The sequence below is a fragment of the Cicer arietinum genome, chromosome 1 (genome assembly GCF_000331145.2).
Source record: "Cicer arietinum cultivar CDC Frontier isolate Library 1 chromosome 1, Cicar.CDCFrontier_v2.0, whole genome shotgun sequence".
NCBI classification, from domain to species: Eukaryota; Viridiplantae; Streptophyta; class Magnoliopsida; order Fabales; family Fabaceae; genus Cicer; species Cicer arietinum.
Genome location: NC_021160.2, coordinates 7,805,065 through 7,825,438, shown reverse-complemented (window position 1 = coordinate 7,825,438; position 20,374 = coordinate 7,805,065). Strand labels below are relative to the sequence as shown.

The 20,374-nt window shown below is 33.0% G+C and overlaps 3 protein-coding genes across 10 annotated transcripts; 2 read left to right on the top strand and 1 right to left on the bottom strand.

Moving 5' to 3' along the window:
* The first annotated feature begins 1,209 nt into the window (after nt 1-1,209).
* LOC101508066 (alpha-glucosidase) lies at nt 1,210-6,158 on the top strand. Of its 3 annotated transcripts, none has more exons than XM_073369935.1 (5): nt 1,211-1,502; nt 1,671-2,380; nt 3,088-3,288; nt 3,733-4,379; nt 4,939-6,158. In XM_073369935.1, the coding sequence occupies exons 1-5, from the start codon at nt 1,264-1,266 to the stop codon at nt 5,836-5,838; spliced, it is 2,697 nt and encodes an 898-aa protein (XP_073226036.1). In that variant the 5' UTR covers nt 1,211-1,263; the 3' UTR covers nt 5,839-6,158. The 3 variants fall into 3 exon arrangements, with proteins under 3 accessions (XP_004486492.1, XP_073226036.1, XP_004486491.1); XM_004486434.4 differs by having other exon boundaries at nt 3,088-3,318; XM_004486435.4 differs by lacking the exon at nt 3,088-3,288 and having other exon boundaries at nt 1,210-1,502.
* A 756-nt stretch (nt 6,159-6,914) lies between these two features.
* LOC101507742 (protein arginine methyltransferase NDUFAF7 homolog, mitochondrial) lies at nt 6,915-15,421 on the top strand. Of its 4 annotated transcripts, none has more exons than XM_073369944.1 (13): nt 6,915-7,099; nt 7,176-7,331; nt 7,811-7,893; nt 10,037-10,102; nt 10,845-10,945; nt 11,531-11,649; nt 12,367-12,407; nt 12,748-12,836; nt 13,023-13,200; nt 13,286-13,402; nt 14,048-14,092; nt 14,425-14,553; nt 14,967-15,421. In XM_073369944.1, the coding sequence occupies exons 1-13, from the start codon at nt 7,045-7,047 to the stop codon at nt 15,099-15,101; spliced, it is 1,314 nt and encodes a 437-aa protein (XP_073226045.1). In that variant the 5' UTR covers nt 6,915-7,044; the 3' UTR covers nt 15,102-15,421. The 4 variants fall into 4 exon arrangements, with proteins under 4 accessions (XP_073226045.1, XP_004486490.1, XP_073226047.1 ...); XM_004486433.4 differs by lacking the exon at nt 10,037-10,102 and adding an exon at nt 9,038-9,103; XM_073369946.1 differs by lacking the exon at nt 6,915-7,099 and having other exon boundaries at nt 7,209-7,331; nt 7,793-7,893.
* Nucleotides 15,422-15,530: 109 nt separating this feature from the next.
* On the bottom strand, nt 15,531-18,971 carry LOC101507437 (putative wall-associated receptor kinase-like 16). Of its 3 annotated transcripts, none has more exons than XM_012714598.3 (3): nt 18,035-18,971; nt 17,792-17,845; nt 15,531-17,071 (listed from the first exon to the last, which is right to left on the bottom strand). In XM_012714598.3, the coding sequence occupies exons 1-3, from the start codon at nt 18,924-18,926 to the stop codon at nt 15,870-15,872; spliced, it is 2,148 nt and encodes a 715-aa protein (XP_012570052.1). In that variant the 5' UTR covers nt 18,927-18,971; the 3' UTR covers nt 15,531-15,869. The 3 variants fall into 3 exon arrangements, with proteins under 3 accessions (XP_012570052.1, XP_004486489.1, XP_027187256.1); XM_004486432.4 differs by having other exon boundaries at nt 18,005-18,968; XM_027331455.2 differs by lacking the exon at nt 17,792-17,845 and having other exon boundaries at nt 18,005-18,970.
* Nucleotides 18,972-20,374: the final 1,403 nt, after the last annotated feature.

Below are 20,374 nucleotides of genomic sequence, written 5' to 3'. Positions count from 1 at the left end.
AAAAGCAAGATAATATGTTTAGAAAAACATAGCTTGATTATTGTTATTTTATATCCTCACTATTAATAATTATAGACTTACATTTGTTATCTATTTCTCAGGTTGGACATCAAAATCAACAAAATTGATTCAACAACTTGATGGATATTATAATTTTATCCTTATAATTTGTATTGATTTGTAATATTGTCATAGTCATTTGAAAGGAAATTATAATTTCATCCCTGTAATTTGTATTGATTTGTATTATGAAAGGCTATTGTTGTATGCTTAATAACATCTGAAAATTTGAATTTGTAGCTTATTCATATATAATGACCGAGAGAAACCAGTAATAGAAATGGAGAACCTTGTAATAGAAAAATAACAAATATGTTAAAATTAACAAAAATAAAATTCAAAATTTATAAAATGGGCCTAATAATTGCCTTAAAATGGGTAAAAAAATTGGCCCACAAATTAGGTATTACAAAAAAAAAACGCAATTGAATCGGATATTTTGAATGACTCAATGATTGGCCCAAACCGAATTAATCCATCCATGTTATCCAAAAACCCATGAACCACTACCCATTCAAATCAAGTCAATGAGTGGACTACTTTAGGCCTGTCAATCACCTATGGTTTAGGTCGGTTGTTGTTTTTGGGTCCGAACCCGGCTGACCCGACCCAGTGTGGACCCCTAGTTATCCTGCACTGCAGTCTTATTGTAGTGCGGTATTCTACTTGCCATACCACCCATGTGGCTACTGGAAGCAATCGCATGGTAGATATCAATCTTTTTGCAGTATGACATATGGGATTTGATTACTCTAATTAAATAATAAAATAGTAATGTTACTTGTCAATCATTAAATAAATAATTATATTATAATATGAATATGAATATGTTGTTGCTTATAATTTATTGGGAGAGAGTAGTATATAAGATTATCCGTAAAATTAAAATCCAACTAAAGTTACCAAAATGTTAATATTGACATTATTAAATAGAATATTTTAAATAGTGCCTTAACTTCGAATTTATCCTCTAGGAATAACTAAAATAGAGATTAACATTTTCATTTTCTAAATAACTAACAGTACTAAATTAGTAACGTTAGTGGAAAATGCTGGTTGGTTGTAAGAAACAATGCTCCAAGTCAACGTGGCAAGTGTCCACCATTCTTCCTTTCCACTTAAATGAATAAACAACCATGTATAATATAAAATTGATATAATTTTCTATCCACACTCAAACCTAAGCACATAACACAAAGAAAAATGACTACTATAGCTTCGAGAACTAAAACCAGAACCATTCCACTACCACTACTACCCTTCTGTTTCATTATTTGTCTCATCTTACACAAAACCGTTGCAGATTCACAAGTTGGTTATGGCTACACAATCACAACTGTAAACAATGATCCTACAAAAACATCTTTGACTTCTAACCTTAAACTCATCAAACCCTCCTTTGTTTTTGGACCCGACATTCCATTCCTCAACCTCGTTGCCAGGTAACTAATTAATAACCAATTATTGTTTTTTGTTGTCTAGTTGTCTCAACTACACACAAACATATAATCGTATGGTTTTGTTTGTTTTACTTTTTCCATCTATAATATCCATCTTTCTATTAATTATTACTAATAAATAATAACTAAATTTTCAACTTTGAATTGCAGTTTTGAGACTAAGGATAGATTAAGAGTAAGAATAACTGATTCAAACAACCAAAGATGGGAAATTCCACAAAAAGTGATTCCAAGAGAATCATCATTTTCCTCACTATCTTACCCTTTTCAGCAGAATCCACAAAACTCAAAAAACTTCTTACTCACACATCCAAATTCAGATCTTATCTTCACACTCCACAACACCACCCCATTTGGTTTCACTGTTTCACGCAAATCCTCCAAAGATATACTCTTTAACACTTTACCAGAAGACCCTTTAAACCCTGAAACGTTTCTAGTGTTTAAAGAACAATACTTGCAACTTTCTTCTTCTCTGCCTATAAAAAGAGCTTCTTTGTATGGTTTTGGGGAGCATACAAAGAATTCCTTCAAGTTGCAACCAAACACAAGTTTCACTCTTTGGAATAAAGATGTTGGAAGTTCCAATGTTGATGTGAACCTTTATGGATCTCACCCTTTTTATTTGGATGTGAGGTCGGGTTCATCTGATGGAAGAGTGAAAAGTGGGACCACGCATGGTGTTTTGCTTCTTAATAGTAATGGAATGGATGTTGTTTATAGTGGTGATCGTGTTACTTATAAGGTGATTGGTGGTGTTTTTGATTTGTACTTTTTTGCTGGTTCATCGCCTGAATTGGTTTTGGAACAGTATACTGAACTCATTGGTAGGCCTGCTCCAATGCCTTATTGGTCTTTTGGTAAGTAAGTTTATTTTGAATTTTTATACCTTTTTGTTCTAGTTGTTTTTTTTAAAGTCAAGTGCTTATGGCAAGCTCTATTAAGGACTGCATTGATTCACGGTATTGTGGATCACTATTTGAAGATCGTTCAAAACTTCGACAATGGCCTAATTGGCGTCATATTGACAAAAATAAGAGAAAATAGATATAAGTGTCTCAAAACAATACTTGTTTCCACTTATTTTTGTCAAATAGAAACCTATAAGGCCACCTTTTCAATTGTGAAGACGAAGAGAACTGTGAGCTTCTACTTCTGAAAGGTGGCATTATTGTTGTGGATATCTTGTGCAGTATTTAGATACCGGTCAACGGTGGGTGGACCACTTATTAAAATAGCGGTTGTTGAAACTTTAAAACATTTACGTTGTGCTTGTAATTGTGTAATTGTTGCTGCATACCACAATTTAAAACCATGATGGCATTATTTAATGATGGTGATGAATCTAGCTGTTCTGTTTCCTCCAAGAACAAATGTGTGGTTCATTGCCTCATTGAATAAAACATACCTCAGTAGGCCATGTGTACTTCAATATGAAATTTCTTTGCATTAGTCTAGAAAATAAAATCTAACACTAGTGTATTGCAATTGTCTTTCTTTCTATGCATACTGATTCATGATGTCAAATTTCCATGCAAATCCACATAATTGTTAACTCTTGGTGAAGGTTTTCATCAGTGTAGATGGGGCTACAAGAATGTAAGTGATGTCCAGGGTGTGGTAACCAACTATGCAAAAGCTGGTATACCCCTTGAAGTTATGTGGACAGATATTGATTACATGGATGCATATAAAGATTTTACACTAGATCCTGTTAATTTTCCACTTGATAAGATGAGAAATTTTGTTGACACCCTTCACCAAAATGGTCAGAAATATGTGCTTATCTTGGATCCCGGTACTTAATTTGGACACCATAAAATATCGAGTAAACCATCAATTTAGCCCCCCAAAGATCACTCTGTCAACTACTTAATCGCTAAAGTATATACCAATAATAAGCAGTCCTTCAACTATGAAATCTGTAAGTTAGTCCCTAAACTATGTGAAATCCGTCAAATTAGTCTCAAGTCGTTATATATTGACAAGAGATACTAGGGGTCAAAGAGACGATTTTCATATAGTTTAGGGTTTGGCTTGAAGAATTTCATATAGTTTAAGGACTATTTATTATTGTCATGCAGTTTAGGGACTAAATAGGAGGCAGAGTGATACTTGAGGGACTAAATTAATGGTTTACTCTAAAATATCTTCCAAACTAAACATAGCATCTATGCGTTAGTCATTGATTTGTGGCAAATTTTGTACACAGGTATCAGTGTAAATGAGACATATGCCACCTATATTAGAGGTTTGAAGGCTGATATCTATATAAAGAGAAATGGTGTCAACTATCTAGGTGAAGTTTGGCCTGGAAAAGTTTACTACCCTGATTTTCTTAACCCTCATAGCCAAGAATTTTGGAGTGGAGAAATCAAATTATTTATGGACATTCTCCCTTTTGATGGTCTTTGGCTTGATATGAATGAGTTATCAAATTTCATAACTTCTCCTGACATTCCACATTCTAACCTTGATAACCCTCCCTACAAAATTAACAGTAGTGGCATTCAACGACCGATTAATGAAAAAACAGTGCCAGCAACATCTTTACATTATGGTAATATCACTGAGTATGATTCACACAATTTATATGGACTACTAGAATCCAAAGCAACTAATAAGGCCTTAGTTGATATAACTGGTAAAAGGCCATTCATTTTGAGTAGATCAACTTTTGTAAGCTCGGGTAAGTATACAGCTCATTGGACTGGAGATAATGCTGCTACATGGAATGATTTGGCATACTCAATTCCATCCATATTGAACTTTGGAATCTTTGGAGTTCCTATGGTTGGAGCAGATATATGTGGCTTCTCTGGCAACACAACTGAAGAACTTTGCCGGCGCTGGATCCAGGTAACAAACATAGATCCTCTAAATGGGATATCATCCATAAATTTTTTTCACTGGACTAAAATTTGAGGAGTCACACATGGAATGTACTGTGATTTTTTGTTATGTGGAAAGCAAGATTTCGAATTGCAGACACTGCGCGATTCTTATTATTGAAGTTGATGCAGACTCAATCGCGGTTGCAAAGACATAAAAAATCTTAACGCTTTAATAGCCTGGTCGAAATATTTTCATTATAACATGCATGTTGCATATACTGATACATATCTAATATCCCATTTTGATCCTCAAAATGGGATAGCAACCATAATTTTTGTTCACTAGACTATATTTACATAAGTCACATATGGAAAGTACTGTGATTTTTTATATGTAGAAAGCAAGGTTTCAAATTGCAGATGCGCTGCGATTCTTAACAAAGAATTTTTGATATTACAAAGAATCACAGTCAAATGCAGTTGATACAGCATCAATCGTAGTTAAAAAAAAGCTTGGTAGAAAGTGTTTCATCATAACATAACATGATATAAATATATAATACTTTTTATTGTCCTTGACGTAGTTGGGGGCCTTTTACCCCTTTGCAAGAGATCATTCAGACAAAAGCTCGACCCGGCAAGAGCTATACCTATGGGAATCAGTTGCTTCATCAGCAAGGAAAGTGCTCGGCCTTCGTTACTGCCTTCTTCCTTATTTCTACACACTAATGTATGAATCAAATACAAAAGGCACACCAATTGCAAGACCTCTTTTCTTTTCGTTCCCTGAAGATGTCACAACATATGAAATAAACTCTCAGTTTCTATTAGGCAAAGGTGTTCTAGTCTCACCTGTGCTACAATCCGGCGCAGTCACCGTCAATGCATATTTTCCTTCAGGAAATTGGTTTGATCTATTTAATCTCTCAAATTCAGTGAATGCAGAATCAGGCAAACATGTCACACTTGATGCACCATTTGATCACATAAATGTGCATGTTGGTGAAGGTAACATTTTGGCCTTACAAGGTGAAGCAATGACCACTGAAGCTGCTAGAAAAACTGCATTTGAACTTGTGGTTGTGATTAGTAGCAATGGGAATAGTTATGGACAAGTGTATTTAGATGATGGTGAGGGTCTTGACATTGAAGGAGAGAAAGATCAATGGACACTTGTGAGATTTTATGGTGCATTGAACAATGATAGTGTTTCTGTTACATCTAATGTGACTAATGGAAAATTTGCTTTGGATAAAAAATGGATTATAGAAAAGGTTACTTTCTTGGGGATACCTAAGCATGAGAGATTAAATAGGATTGATATGGCTGAGAGTGAGTTGAGTATTGTGAATGGAATGAGTTTAATAAAAAAAACTGTTGTGATGACGAAATTTGATAGCTCTTCTAAGTTTGTTATTGTGGAAGTTTCAAATTTGTCACAGCTTATTGGAGAGGAATTTAAGCTTGAGACTGAAATAAAGTAGAAGGGAACTTTGAGAATGCAATTCCCATAAAGAATCTGTGCTTTATTGTATAGTATAGCATTGTCAGCAAGGCCATGAAGTTCAAGTATAATTAAATCCATATATATATATTAAAGTATTGTCCACAGGACTATGAGCTCGTGTATAACTGTTATATCTGTCTATCAAATATCAATAAATAGGCATGAGTATTGCATATATTTAGGTGCTGTCGTTAGTGTTGGGTTCATTGATCTATCTCGGTTGAATGTATACACTATACAAGGCAAATTATCCACTATCATTTAACAAATTAGTAATAATTAGTCTCTATCTAACAATCTCATGAACACACAAGATAGATTTTACTCTCTCAATTAGATTTTCTCCTTATACAATTTAATTTGTATGCAACACACTATATAACCTTTTACGTACTTCTAATCATAATTCATCGTATGGATATTTTTAAAATTAACATAATAAAAACGAGATTATGATTTGTAAAGATCTTTGTGTAAAAGAAACTTATTTTATACTAGAGCATTTGTAAAAAAAATAATAATAAAAATTATGCCAACCAAATTTCGAACTTATGTTTTCTCTAACCATCCACATTTTACTTAATCTCATTAACCAACAACTAATACAAATTCTTAAAAGACAAACTAATAAGAAATTAAAACTAATAAGAAATTAAAACATGGGAAATAATATCAATCAACTATTAATTGATTTGATGCTCCATTGTTTTGTTTTCTTATTTTATTGCGATATTTGTTTAGTCTAAATTGACAAATCAACTTTAATTTAATGTAAATTAAATAAATAATTTTGACGTCTTCAACGTTAGGCTTAAGAGACATTGATATTTTGAACCGAATACTTTTTAATAGAAAAAAAGTCTACTATCAATTTAAGAAAACAAAACACTAATAAAAATGCATTAGTATTCTTATTAGTTTTAACTTAGATAGTTAATTGAGGATAATTCATTAATTAGATCATTAATGCAAGACATATTTTACTAATTTATCTATAAAAAAAAAAGTTAGTAATCGAAATTAAAACATGGGAAATAGTTTTGATTTGGAGAATTATGGTTTTGATAGTTGGGATGAAGTGAAAATGAAGGGAAAACAAAACCCTGGAATAGGGAGAAGTAATTGAAAGCGGGGTTTAAGAAAACATAAACACAAACACCTTCCGCAGCATCCCAATCAAATCATGTTCACTCGCACCAATCTGAGGGTGCTTCCTCTCATTTCTCTAACCTCTAAAGGTACTCTCTCTCTTATTCTTATTCTTTTTCTCTTTCGTTTTCCAATTTCACTAACCTAATCTCTTCTTCGATTCAGCATTGTACTCGACTCATCACATTGTCGGCGATAAACCCCTTCTTGTTCGTGATTTTATTCATTCTGCACTCTACCATCCATTACACGGTTACTTCTCCCAAAGATCTCGTTCCGTTGGTGTTCTTCCCAATACTATTAAATTCAATCAACTTCAAGGTCCTTCTCCTCTTCCTCTTACCATTTCAGCTTAATTAACCACTTCTAACTTTTTATCTATGACTATGAGGTTGTTTTCAGAAACTAAAGAGCATTTATCGCTTTATGATCTTGTTCTGGTCGAGCTGTTCCTTTGTTTCTTTGTGATCTCTGGAAAAGGCTGGAACTAATGTTGTTTATTATATTAATAGCACTTTCTTTTATAATTTTTGCTGTTGGTTTGTAAATTTAAGCTTTATCTTACATATTGTTTGAAACAGATCAATTTAAGCATAAGTTGGGAAATTGACTTTTCAGCTTTTTGCTTTTGGATGATTTCTGTTTTAACATATTTTTCAATTTTCTGGATGAAATTTTCAGAATTTCAAACCAAATTGTTAAACATTAATTATAAGATAAAAGCATTATTAAACATTAATTATAATTTTCCAGTGGTATGTTAGAACTGCTAATGTTTGTAGGTTGGTGAAATATTTCAGGCCGAAAAGCTTATATGAGATATTTGGATAATGTTTACAAGCAGAGTGACATATCATGGTTTACCCCGGTAGAGATTTTTAAGGTAAAACATTCCAGGTGATAAAGTTTTCTCGTCCTCACAAATATGATTCAAAATGTGATTTTAATAGTTGTCAGTTTGGGAAGGAGATAATTGCTAGAATTCAATTATTTAATCAAGAATTTATAGGTTCAAACTTTAATATATTGTGGTCAAGTTCAACTTTTCTATCAAGGGGTTGCAAGCAATATAAAATTATAAATTTGTTTAAGGGATCAATTGCTTCTGTTTCAGGCCTGTGAGAAATACTTGCAAATTTGGGTTACATGGTGTGTAGGTCTAGGGAAAAGTCGAAACAACAACAACAAACCATTGTTGAGCCTAAAATGTTCCAAACACTTTAGCATCCTAATCATACCATCGTATGTATGGGCTGATATAGAAAGTTTTTTTATTTTTTATTTTTAGTATATTTGCTTTATGCTACATCAGTTGTGTTGTGTGTACGATGACATTAATATTAACAACAGACAGACTGGTGCCTAGTTTTCAATCAAGTTTCTGTTAATAAATTAATAAGTTTAACACAGGCTTTATCTTGTTGTTTCTCATTGGTATTTTTCGCGATCTTCTGGCCACTTCTGAGTTTGTTGCTTGCCTTATTTCTTTAAGGAAATTTGTTTTGATCATTGAGTTGTTCTTAAAATGTATAACTGCTGGCTAGGAAGGTTAAGGGGCATTGAATGGTGCACACATTAGATCAAGAAATACTGGTCCCTGTTAATCAATATGAAGCATAACTATGGCTTGTGAAATACATTATATTGCATTTCATTCTGTTTATTGACAATGTAAAATTTTCATTGATTAAAATGAAAATTGTAAAGTATTTTCATTTACGTTTGATTTAAATAATCTGCGGTTGGGTATACCTTGTGATGTTCAACTGTATCCTATATTTAGGGTGGAGTTGATCATTGTTTAAGTACACAATCAAATCAAGCACATAACGGGTGTGGGCTTCCGTATACAATTTTTCAGGACTCATATATGTATTTTTGTTTTTATGTATTAGATTATTGAAATTTTTGCTTGAAACTGCTGTAGAATCTCAAATAATATATTTTGCATTTCTAATTTTTTGAACACATGTTCATGCAGTGCTTTAGCTGTTTTTATGTTTTGATTTTTTTTTTTCTTTTGGCAGCCTTGGTATGCCCATGCTATTGCTGAAGCCATCATGCGCACTGCAAACTTCTCTGTTCCTCTAAAAGTAAGCCTACTGCAACTTTTGCATGTGATATTTGTTTCACAATCTAGATTTGGCCTTTTTCACCCATCTAAATTTCTTTGACAAATGCCGAGATTAGGAGACTTCCGTATTTGTTGATGCACATTCAGTGTTTTGAGTTTTTAAATGTAATTTGTTTGTCATTTTAAATTTTTTATAGGACTTTTATTTTATTTTTCATTTAAATTTTCTATACGAACTAGTGTTGTGTGTACGATGACATTAATATTAACAACAGACAGACTGGTGCCTAGTTTTCAATCAAGTTTCTGTTAATAAATTAATAAGTTTAACACAGGCTTTATCTTGTTGTTTCTCATTGGTATTTTTCGCGATCTTCTGGCCACTTCTGAGTTTGTTGCTTGCCTTATTTCTTTAAGGAAATTTGTTTTGATCATTGAGTTGTTCTTAAAATGTATAACTGCTGGCTAGGAAGGTTAAGGGGCATTGAATGGTGCACACATTAGATCAAGAAATACTGGTCCCTGTTAATCAATATGAAGCATAACTATGGCTTGTGAAATACATTATATTGCATTTCATTCTGTTTATTGACAATGTAAAATTTTCATTGATTAAAATGAAAATTGTAAAGTATTTTCATTTACGTTTGATTTAAATAATCTGCGGTTGGGTATACCTTGTGATGTTCAACTGTATCCTATATTTAGGGTGGAGTTGATCATTGTTTAAGTACACAATCAAATCAAGCACATAACGGGTGTGGGCTTCCGTATACAATTTTTCAGGACTCATATATGTATTTTTGTTTTTATGTATTAGATTATTGAAATTTTTGCTTGAAACTGCTGTAGAATCTCAAATAATATATTTTGCATTTCTAATTTTTTGAACACATGTTCATGCAGTGCTTTAGCTGTTTTTATGTTTTGATTTTTTTTTTTCTTTTGGCAGCCTTGGTATGCCCATGCTATTGCTGAAGCCATCATGCGCACTGCAAACTTCTCTGTTCCTCTAAAAGTAAGCCTACTGCAACTTTTGCATGTGATATTTGTTTCACAATCTAGATTTGGCCTTTTTCACCCATCTAAATTTCTTTGACAAATGCCGAGATTAGGAGACTTCCGTATTTGTTGATGCACATTCAGTGTTTTGAGTTTTTAAATGTAATTTGTTTGTCATTTTAAATTTTTTATAGGACTTTTATTTTATTTTTCATTTAAATTTTCTATACGAACTAACTGGTTGTAATTACAGAAATATCATTTCCTAAAACTTGTCTGAAAACCATAGACAAAATATCATGCATACAAGTCGTTTGTCACAGATTGAATCATTGAATAGGCAAGAGAGTTTAGAGTTCACACAAATTCCAAAACTATTTAATGGTGTATTGTGTCTTGCAGTTGGTCTTTAATCTACATGTTTACTCTCAATACTCTTACCAAGTTACCATTAACATATGTCCATATCCAATATTGTTCCCTTTGTTTCTTGCAAATCTGCTGTTAATAGCCTGAGAGAACATCTCTCATAGTCAAGCAGCTAGACTGCAAGCCCTGCATAAATGTTTCAGTTCTATATAAAATACGTTTCACACCAGCTTTGTATTTTCATTTTGTTTAATGTTTTCTTTAGTAAGCTTCATATCATTTTCTTTTTGATAAAATTGATTAAGCATTATAAATCTGTCGCTTAAACAGTTTGTTACTTTTTATTACTTGTATCAGTAGTTGATACCATCACTCTAATTTGCAATCAGATTTATGAAATTGGTGGTGGATCGGGAACATGTGCCAGGGGTATAATGGATTACATAATGTTGAATGCTCCTGCAAAAGTTTATAACAGTATGACTTACACGTACGTGCCTAGATATTCAATATATAATATATATTTTATTATAAAACCAAATTATAATATTAGAGCCATTTTTTAAAACTTTTTTGTTAAGACAGTGGGCTGTGCTTAAATTTTTCTGTATTTTTATTATCTATGCAATTCATCTCCCTGTCTTGCATGATTCTCCTATTAGTAACTTATATTTAGGGGTCATTCTTTAATTTTGTAGTTTCACTTCCATTGAAGTATGAAATATGGATGATAAAGTTAGAAACTAGCAAGCTGTGTGCCTTCTGGTTTCACTTGATTGGTTCTATTTCATTCTCAGCCAATGTGAACAGGAGGGTTTGGACCTTGGATTTATACTTAGTAGGATTTATACAGGTGGTTTTTTTGTTGATTTTAGATACCAATCTTTCTTCTTATAAGTGTTATGTGTATAATTGATTAGAGATTTGGTTTTATATCTTATTCATGTTTGTAATAGTAATTTCTCAGTCTTATGAACATTCTATTGATTACTGTTAGTGAATTGAATTGGAGTAGATTTACTGCCTTGTGTATCATATGGTTAACGTCCCAGTTAATATCCTGTTTCTAATACAGCTCAGTTGAGATTAGCCCTTCACTTGCTGAGGTGCAAAAAGAAACTGTCGGTGAAGTGCGCAGCCATATTCCAAAGTTCAGGGTAGAATGTCGTGATGCTGCCGACCGGAGTGGATGGGGTAGGATGCTATTAAAAATTTCCTCTATTGTTACATAAATTTCATTGTGGCTTCTAAAAGTGGTTATGAATATGAAGATTGAATTACCCTGTAGTGGAGCCACTGGTTAATTACTAACATAACTTATAAACAAAAAAGTGCTACAACAAGGGGTTGTGGATGGAACTAATTCTTTTAACTATATCATGCAGTCTCTCCTAAGTCCTTACCATCAAAGCTTCCTTCTTGATAAACCTATTAGGAAGTTAAAGCCCCATCTAATGTCTAGTTTTTCATTTGGGTAGTTACTAATTGTACTTGAATGAATTAGTAATCTGAATGAGTAATGCTTAAATTGGAATCATTTAATGCTTGTTTGTTTCATTTTAAATACTGTTTAATATATATAGGAGGGTCTAGACTTCTGATTTTTCTTGGGGTAACATTGATCTGGGGGGAGGAACTGAGGAAGAGATAGTGAATATTGGTATGCGGAATGGGTGGGTAATGGTGCATGTTAGGATGATAAACAAGCTCAATATTTGTCTGTTCTCACCTAGGGTTTGTTATAGCTTGATAATACTAGCATGGTCTATGGGACTTGGTTATATACTTTATTTTCCTTTTAAAATGCAAATTCTTAAGCTGTGAAGCTCCTTTTTTGGTGGTTTGTGGGGACTTCTATGTGGAATAGAAGTTTATGAAATAATGCTAATATCATTGTTCACTGCTTTGCAGGGGATGTGGAGCAACAACCATGTTGGGTAATAATGCTCGAGGTGTGTTCTATAATGAATTGATTTTGTTCCTCCTGCTCGAATGTTTTTCTTAATAAAAGAAAAGGTTGCTTGTTTTTATGTTTTATGTAATTTCAAAAAAAAAACAAAATTCCTTTGGTATGGATCTAGTTTTATGATCTCACCCATGAAGAATATAGTTAATGGTAGTGGTATAGTGGATTGGGGTGCATCTTCCTCTGAAGAAAGCGGCAACAGTGAAAAAAGCTCATGCCTTGTTTCTATATCCCATAATTCTTCAAACTGTTTGATTGCCATATATGTTTGATTGCCATATAACTACTATTGTTTAGTTATTTTGCGTCTCAATTATTTTGTGCAGGTACTTGATAATCTTCCACATGATGTTGTCTATTCAGCGAGTCAAATCTCCCCATTGATGGAAGTTTGGGTTGAGAGACAACATGACCGGTAAGTGTTTGTGCATGGATGCAGATCATACTGTTGCTACATACATCACAATACTGGGTTTTGCTAGTTAGTAGCAATGAAGAAAAAAAGATGTTTTGATAAATGTTTGCTGTTGAGTGATAATCAAATTATAATAATTCTGTGACTGTTTTTATTGATGTGTCAACTACTTTCTACTTTTAATAGAGAATCACTCAGCGAGTTATACAAGCCATTGCAAGACTCACTTGTTACACGTTGTGTTGAGATCTTGGACTTGGATAAAACCAGAACCACTCAAAGCAGTGCAGTATCAACACTTAAAAGTATTTGGTCTAAAGTTTACCCAAAACCACGGAGATGTTGGCTGCCAACCGGTTGCTTGGTAAGAGAATATTAAATCTGCCTTAAGCCTGTTATACAAAATTACAAATTGAATTTTACATTTACCATATGTTCAATTTTTTCAGAAATTACTTGAGGTTCTCCATGAGGTGTTACCGAAGATGTCTTTGATTGCTTCTGATTTCAGCTACCTGCCGGATGTGAAGATACCTGGTGAACGAGCTCCATTGGTTTCAACTAAAGTATATTTTTGTTATACATTTCCTAAATAGTACAGTTATCTCTTCCTTCTATTTCATACGCATGGCAGCGAAGTTGTCATGCAATAGTTCTTAGAGTGGAGTCTATTCATTTTCTCTGTGTACTAACTGATCATTTCTACACTGCATAAGTGATATGATTATGAAACAATGTCTAATAGCTCTGAGGAACTTCCACTATGGTGACCTTGCCATCTTTCTTTTATGTATATAGCTCATGCAATGTTTATTTTGTTAAAGCAGCTGTATCAATGTAACCTTTTTTACATTAACTGCTAATTGAAAATGCTGTAACCAGAAATAGACCGCAAAGGACTCAAGTCCCCAAAACCTTTTTGTTCCTTAATCTTGGTACTTCACTTTTTATGGCTAAGCTATTGCTATATTATCCTATTGGATTGTTGAGTAAACAAAATATTTTCGTTGTAAACTTAAAATGGACGGTCATAACCGTGCTCCTACTTATTCCATCTCATGGATGATATTGATATTTGTAAGGATGTGTGTACAGACATGATGTAATTCATTATCAACTTCAGAAGTCACTCTTTTATGTTTTCCCTTAATAAATAGAAAAAAGAAGCTTCTGTTGATAGTCTTAACAGAGTTTTTCCTTGTGCATTGCAGAAAGATGGTAGCAGCACAGATTACCAAAATTATATGGAGGCAAAGGTTTTGTTAAGCACTAGTTTCTTTCCTATTCAATCCACATTCCTCATTCTTATTGTCCTTTACCTTGTGTCTATCTGGCCGGAATTGTACATGACCAGCAGATGTTGTTGTAGCTTCAAACAATCTTGCTTAAATATAACACTTTTTTTTTTTGCACACTTGCACCAAGAAACTATTGAGGCTCAATTATTGTAGTTACTTCATATGAGTGCAAAACTAATAATGCCTACTGTATTATACAAGTGATGATCCAATCATATAAAATAATTTCTTCCCGAACTTCTAAAAATGCATGGTTGTACTAAAGCTTATGCTTTCGTTTTTTGTTGCAGGGTGATGCTGATATCTTTTTTCCTACAGACTTTTGGCTTTTAGAACGGATTGATCATTATTGTTCTGGGTGGTTGAAACTTCAGGATAACCATTCGTCGAAAAAAGGAAAGAAAAGGAGAACAATTACGGTTAGTGCTATTGTCTTATTTTTTATAACATATTATCACATCTCTGCATACAAGACCTCAAGCAATGAAACAAAAAGTTGTAGTGCTGGGTCTCAACCAATCGTTATTCCGATGTGTATTCCTTGATTGAGTGCCCCACATTCTATTTTCTATCTCCTTATTTATTGTTTTTCAAAGATAAATCTTATAAACAAAAGACACAAAATAATAGTCTTTTATAAATAAGGAAATGTTAACAAAATTTTAGATATTTTAATGTTGCCTAATATGCTAGTATTAGAATTACAAGTTTGCGACATCTGTTTTGGAATATCTTGTTTCTATTCTTATGAGACATTCCATGATATGTTTATTTTCCCTTCAAATTTTAGCAACTTTATGTATTCTACCTTAATAGTTTGTATTTGATGTAGCTGGAAACATCGGCTTTCATGGAAGAGTTTGGTTTGCCCACAAAGACGAGAACCAAGGATGGATACAACCCACTCTTGGATGACTTCAAGAATACTAAATTTTATCTCAGTGTCCCTACTCACAATATTAAGTAGATGATCAATAGATTCAACCCAAGTACTTGCATTCACAAGGATCACAGGCTTTTTGTTGAGATTATATTGTTGCGGTACGAGAATTTCAGCATTTCATGATTTGAGCATAAATTGGATTTCCAGACTTAACAATATGTGGTTATCTACTGTTTACGGGCAACTTTCCCCTCCTCTCTCTGAAGTCCCAGAAATTGTATAATTTATTTGAAAGATAGAACTTTTTAATATAGGTGTAGGAATAAACACAAGAGAAGATTATATTGATTCCTTGTATAGAGCCCTATTTCTGTCAGTAATATACACTGCTAGTTTTTGATGCAGTAACCTGAATTACATTAGGCTCCTTGAATGCTTTAATCTTAGCCCCAAAATCGGTTCAAAGGGTAAACGTTGTAGAGATATTCAAGGTACATTATGAAATCAAAGGAATAAAAGAAAGACGCAGATTATCCATTGATCGTGACCAGGAGTAAATGGTTGGACCCCTAGTAAAAGAATTTAACAAACATATCAACACATCCCATATTGCTAATAACTGATTTTGCAGAAAAAAGTCTATTAAAACATGGATGATAAAAAAATAGCAAGTATGAAGTGTGCCTCAACCGACAAGGTTTATGCCAATTAAATACGTCCACTATTCACTTATCCATAACTAGATTATCTCCCTGTCTGATCTCCAAAGCCTAAGCAAACTCTTGTTTATTTTACATGTTACAATAATCAACACCAAAAAATAATAGCAATTATTAAACAAAAACAAACTAACTATTTTAATGCAAGAATATGCGTGACCTCCGAGTTTGTGGAGTGTGTTTGGCTGCTGACAATTGGCCATGAATTTGATGCATAATACCCATCCCAAGGTTGGGACTCTTCAATTCCAGCAAGCTCAATTTCCTCATGGTTTTGTTGTGCATTAAGCTTCTTATTTAATCGCATGATCCCTTCCAACTCTAATGTAACTTCTTTCATAGTTGGTCGTTTTCTTCCATTCATCTCTAAGCATCTATATGCAAGATTTGCACCTGCAACAATATGTTCTTTCTCCCCTTCTTTTGTGACCCTTTCGTCTACAATGTCAAACAACCTATTCTCCTCCATACACTGAACAAAATAGGAAGCTAAACTTTGGGATTCACCAGATTCTACAGAGGTTATTGGCTTCTTACCAGTTAAAAGTTCAGCAAGAACTACTCCAAAACTATACACATCACTTTTCTCAGTAAATTGACTAGTATGAAAATATTCAGGGTCTAAGTATCCAAAAGTACCTTGAACCACTGTGGTAAGGTGAGTAGCTTCAATTGAAATTATTCTTGATGCTCCAAAATCTGCCAATTTTGCTCTATACTTTTCATCCAATAGTATATTTGTTGATTTGACGTCTCTATGGTAAATGGGTTGAGATGCAATTGAGTGTAAGTAAAATAGAGCTCCAGCAATTTCAGTAGCAATTCTCAAACGCATGTCCCATGTCATTGGTATGTCCTCATTTCGGTCATGCAAATACTCGAAAAGGTTACCGTTTGGAATGAATTCATAAACAAGCAATGGAATTTCTGTCTCCAAACAACATCCTAATAGTTTGACAACATTTCTATTGTTGATTTGTGAGAGAATAACAAACTCATTGATGAACTCTTCAACTTTTCCTTCAACCTTAAACTTTTTCACAGCAACAATTCTACCATCTACTAACATGCCTTTGTAAACTGTACCTTGTCCTCCCTTTCCAAGGACTCTGTTCTTATTGAAATTGTCAGTGGCTTTCTTTAAATCTTTTAAGGTGAAGAGAACTGTTTGGTCAATATTTACTTCTCCAGAAGACATTCTTTTTTGTAATAATAAACCACCATTTCTTTTGAAGAATTTTTCTTTGCGTTTCTTTATCATTCTTTTCTTCACATCTTTATGCAATAACCATAGACCAATGAGGAAACCTATAGATCCAAGACTTGACGAAACTCCTACACATTTGTCATAATAATTAAATTAGGAAATTATAAAAAGGTGGTGAGTGTAGTTTAGAGGTCTGAATGTCTTTTATCAAATAGAAAGCAACAACGATATGGTGCAGCAGCTTCGGGACCGTTAAATTTAATAGAGAATTACGATCTCTATAATGTTGCATTGTGCAAATGTTGTAGGGGATTTAAACCTATTGTTTAGACATAGTTAGGAAATCAAGGTCGGTCCAAGGAGGAGTCACTAAAGCCTTTGCTTTAGGCCTCCTCAAAAAATAGTTTATTTGTCTAAAAAAAATGTTATTAGATCTTAAATGTTTAAGACCACTTTTGCATCTCATTGTTCGACTCTTATACTAATTTATCTAGGAACTAATAATTAGACAATTATTATGAAAAAAGATGCAAGTAAGCAAAAATGAAAATCTACAATGAACTTATCCAGTATGTATCAATTATTTATTTATTTAATTATATTGTCTATTTTATCTAAAACAATATTTTAAATTTAAAATAATTTTTTTGTTTAATTATTTGTCTATAAAATTTAGTATAATCTTAAGAAAATTAAGCCTAAATCCCATAACAAATGTTTGATTTAGGCCTCACATTACATTGGATCTGCGTGTGTACAACTTCTCCTAATAAGTATATGCCAGATTGAAATTCACCAAGTTCTTGCTTACCATTCGGTGGGTTAAAAGCAATGTAATTTATACATACCTACAATAACCCACTTCTTCGATCGATTATTCTTATTGAAGAACCCTTGAATAACTGAAATAAAAAAACCTAGTTAGATTTTAGTGTAGAAATCATGTAGGTAAAATTGCTCTAGAAATAGAGCATGAGACTATATGTTTACGAGAGATGAATAATTATATTGTATATGAATAAAATTAAAATAATAATGTATAAAGGTAGAGATTGAAAAACCTGTGCAGCCTCCAAGAACATAGGGATTACCATTGTAGCCAGAGGGACAATCACATCGGCGACCAGTAGTCCTATTAGTTAAAGATGTACGTTTAGAATCATAACAAACCGAATCTGAAGGAATTTGAAATGTCGAATTAACGAACATCTCATTCAAAATCTCCCACTCAAGTATCCCAGGAGCATACTCCATATTCTTCAAATTATTCATTTTTTCAATCTCTGAATCCGTCATAAAAGACCAATCAAAAGAAAACCAAAAATCACTTGCAATCAAAGCATAACTACACTCATCATGATCACTACTCTCTTTCCTTAAACCTTGTAATGTTGCGTTATACTCCGCAAGATGCATAGGTAGTGATGTTTCGCAACAGTATCTTCCGTTGCAACTACGGCTCTCCAAATTGAAATTGTTGTTATTGTCTTCACAGATTGAAACACAACCACCAACCGTTGTTCCATTTGATTGAAGAAAAGCAAGATTGTTACATCCAACGGCTAGAAATGTGTTGTACTGTTGGGAATAAATGAAAGGACTGTCTTTAAGGTTTATAACAACAGTTTTATTGTTGTTGTTGTTATTGTTTTTTTTACAATTGGAATGGTAAATTGGATTCATGATTTCTACCAAGGCTGAGTTTACGTCAAAAAGTGTTACCTCAAGATTTAATGACTTCAAGTAAGGTTTTTCAATATGAGAAGTGTTGTCTAATTTGCATTCTACTTCGAACCATTTGTGTGCATAGCAATGAGGTTCATTCATACCGAATGGGAAAGGGATTGAAATTGTTCCACATGTTGAAGCACAATCACGTTGTGCTATGAATTCATATTCTGCTTGTGCATATGTTAGTGGTGGAGATATGAGGGATATTATAATTAAAATGATGATATGAAATGTAAATTGTGGAATCATCATTTCAGGTGAAATTAATTGTGGATCTTAGGAGAAGTGTATTTATGCTATGTGTTCAAGAAATTTCTCAGCATTTTCTTCTATGATAAGAAAAACAAGTTATTGTTGAATTTTCTTTAGTGTTGTCTATTCACTGAGGAAAAACAATTATAGTTGATTTGTCTTGAAAACTGACCGCTACATTGAAAACAAATAAAGAGTTGAAATTGAAATAAAATTGAAGTTGCTTATACTTTTCTTGTCAAGAAAAGTTGCTTACTCTTATAATATTTTTTTGTATCAAGTTGTGTATAATTTTAAACTTTTGATATAAGGACTTATGGCATAAAGACTTTTGTATCATAAACTCACTTTACACATTTACTAGTATTCAATAAGAAAATACTATTATGACCGGTTAATTATCTCACTTTTCACTTTTGCAACTGAATCTTAAAATTAATAAATCTTAAAAATAATGATATGAAGTAGCAAAATAATGAATTCTTATGAAATATGTAAAAATGATGCATCCCTTTAATCTCAAATTACTTTTCCCACTTTAAATTTTATTTCATGTATAAGAATCAAACATTTTTTTTAGCGAAGTTTCTTAATGAGCATTAATTTTAAGATTTTAAACAATATGTACTATTACCTCCACTCTTTTTTTTTTCTTTTTTGTTGTGAGAGTTTGTTTGTTCTCTCTTTTATGAGAGTTGTTTTTGTTTGAGTTGTAGCCGAATTCAGGATGATTAGTTGTTAGAAGGTTTTGTCAGAGCAACACTTTATCCTTATGTAATGGGGTTTATAAGTTAGTGGCAAAAGTTTTAACTAATAGACTTAAAGGAATGTTAGGAAAGTGCAGGCAGATCCATCTTGGATAATGTTGTGACCGCTATTGAGATTGTCCATTACATGACGGCTACAATAAATTAGGTGATGTTGCTATGAAGCTTGACATCAGAACAAATCTATGATAGAATTGATTGGCTTTTTCTCTGGGATGTCATGAAAGACCTAGGTTTTGCTCGTAGTGGATTAATTGGGTGATTTGTGTTGAAGTTGTTGACTGCTCTACTATAATGGATTAGTAGCTTGTCTGTCCTATTATCCCAAGTCGAGGTCTTAGACAAGGGGATCCTCTTTCTCCTTATTTATTCATTATCTATGTTGAAGGTCTCTCAGCTTTGATAACCCAAGTTGAAAGGTGAAGGGATCTGTATGACACTAAAATTTGCATAAGTGCACCTATTATTCATCACTTTTTGTTTGCAGATGATTTTTTTTTCTTTAGGGCTACAACCGGCGAAGCTTTGGTCATGACATATATTTTGTCTATTTATGAAGCTGCCTCGGGCTAAACTATCAAATTTCAAATAGTTGAAATTTTATGAGCCACAATGTCCCTATGACCACCAAAGACTTGATTGCTGACACTTTGGCGTCCATGTTGTGTTGGGAATTGATAA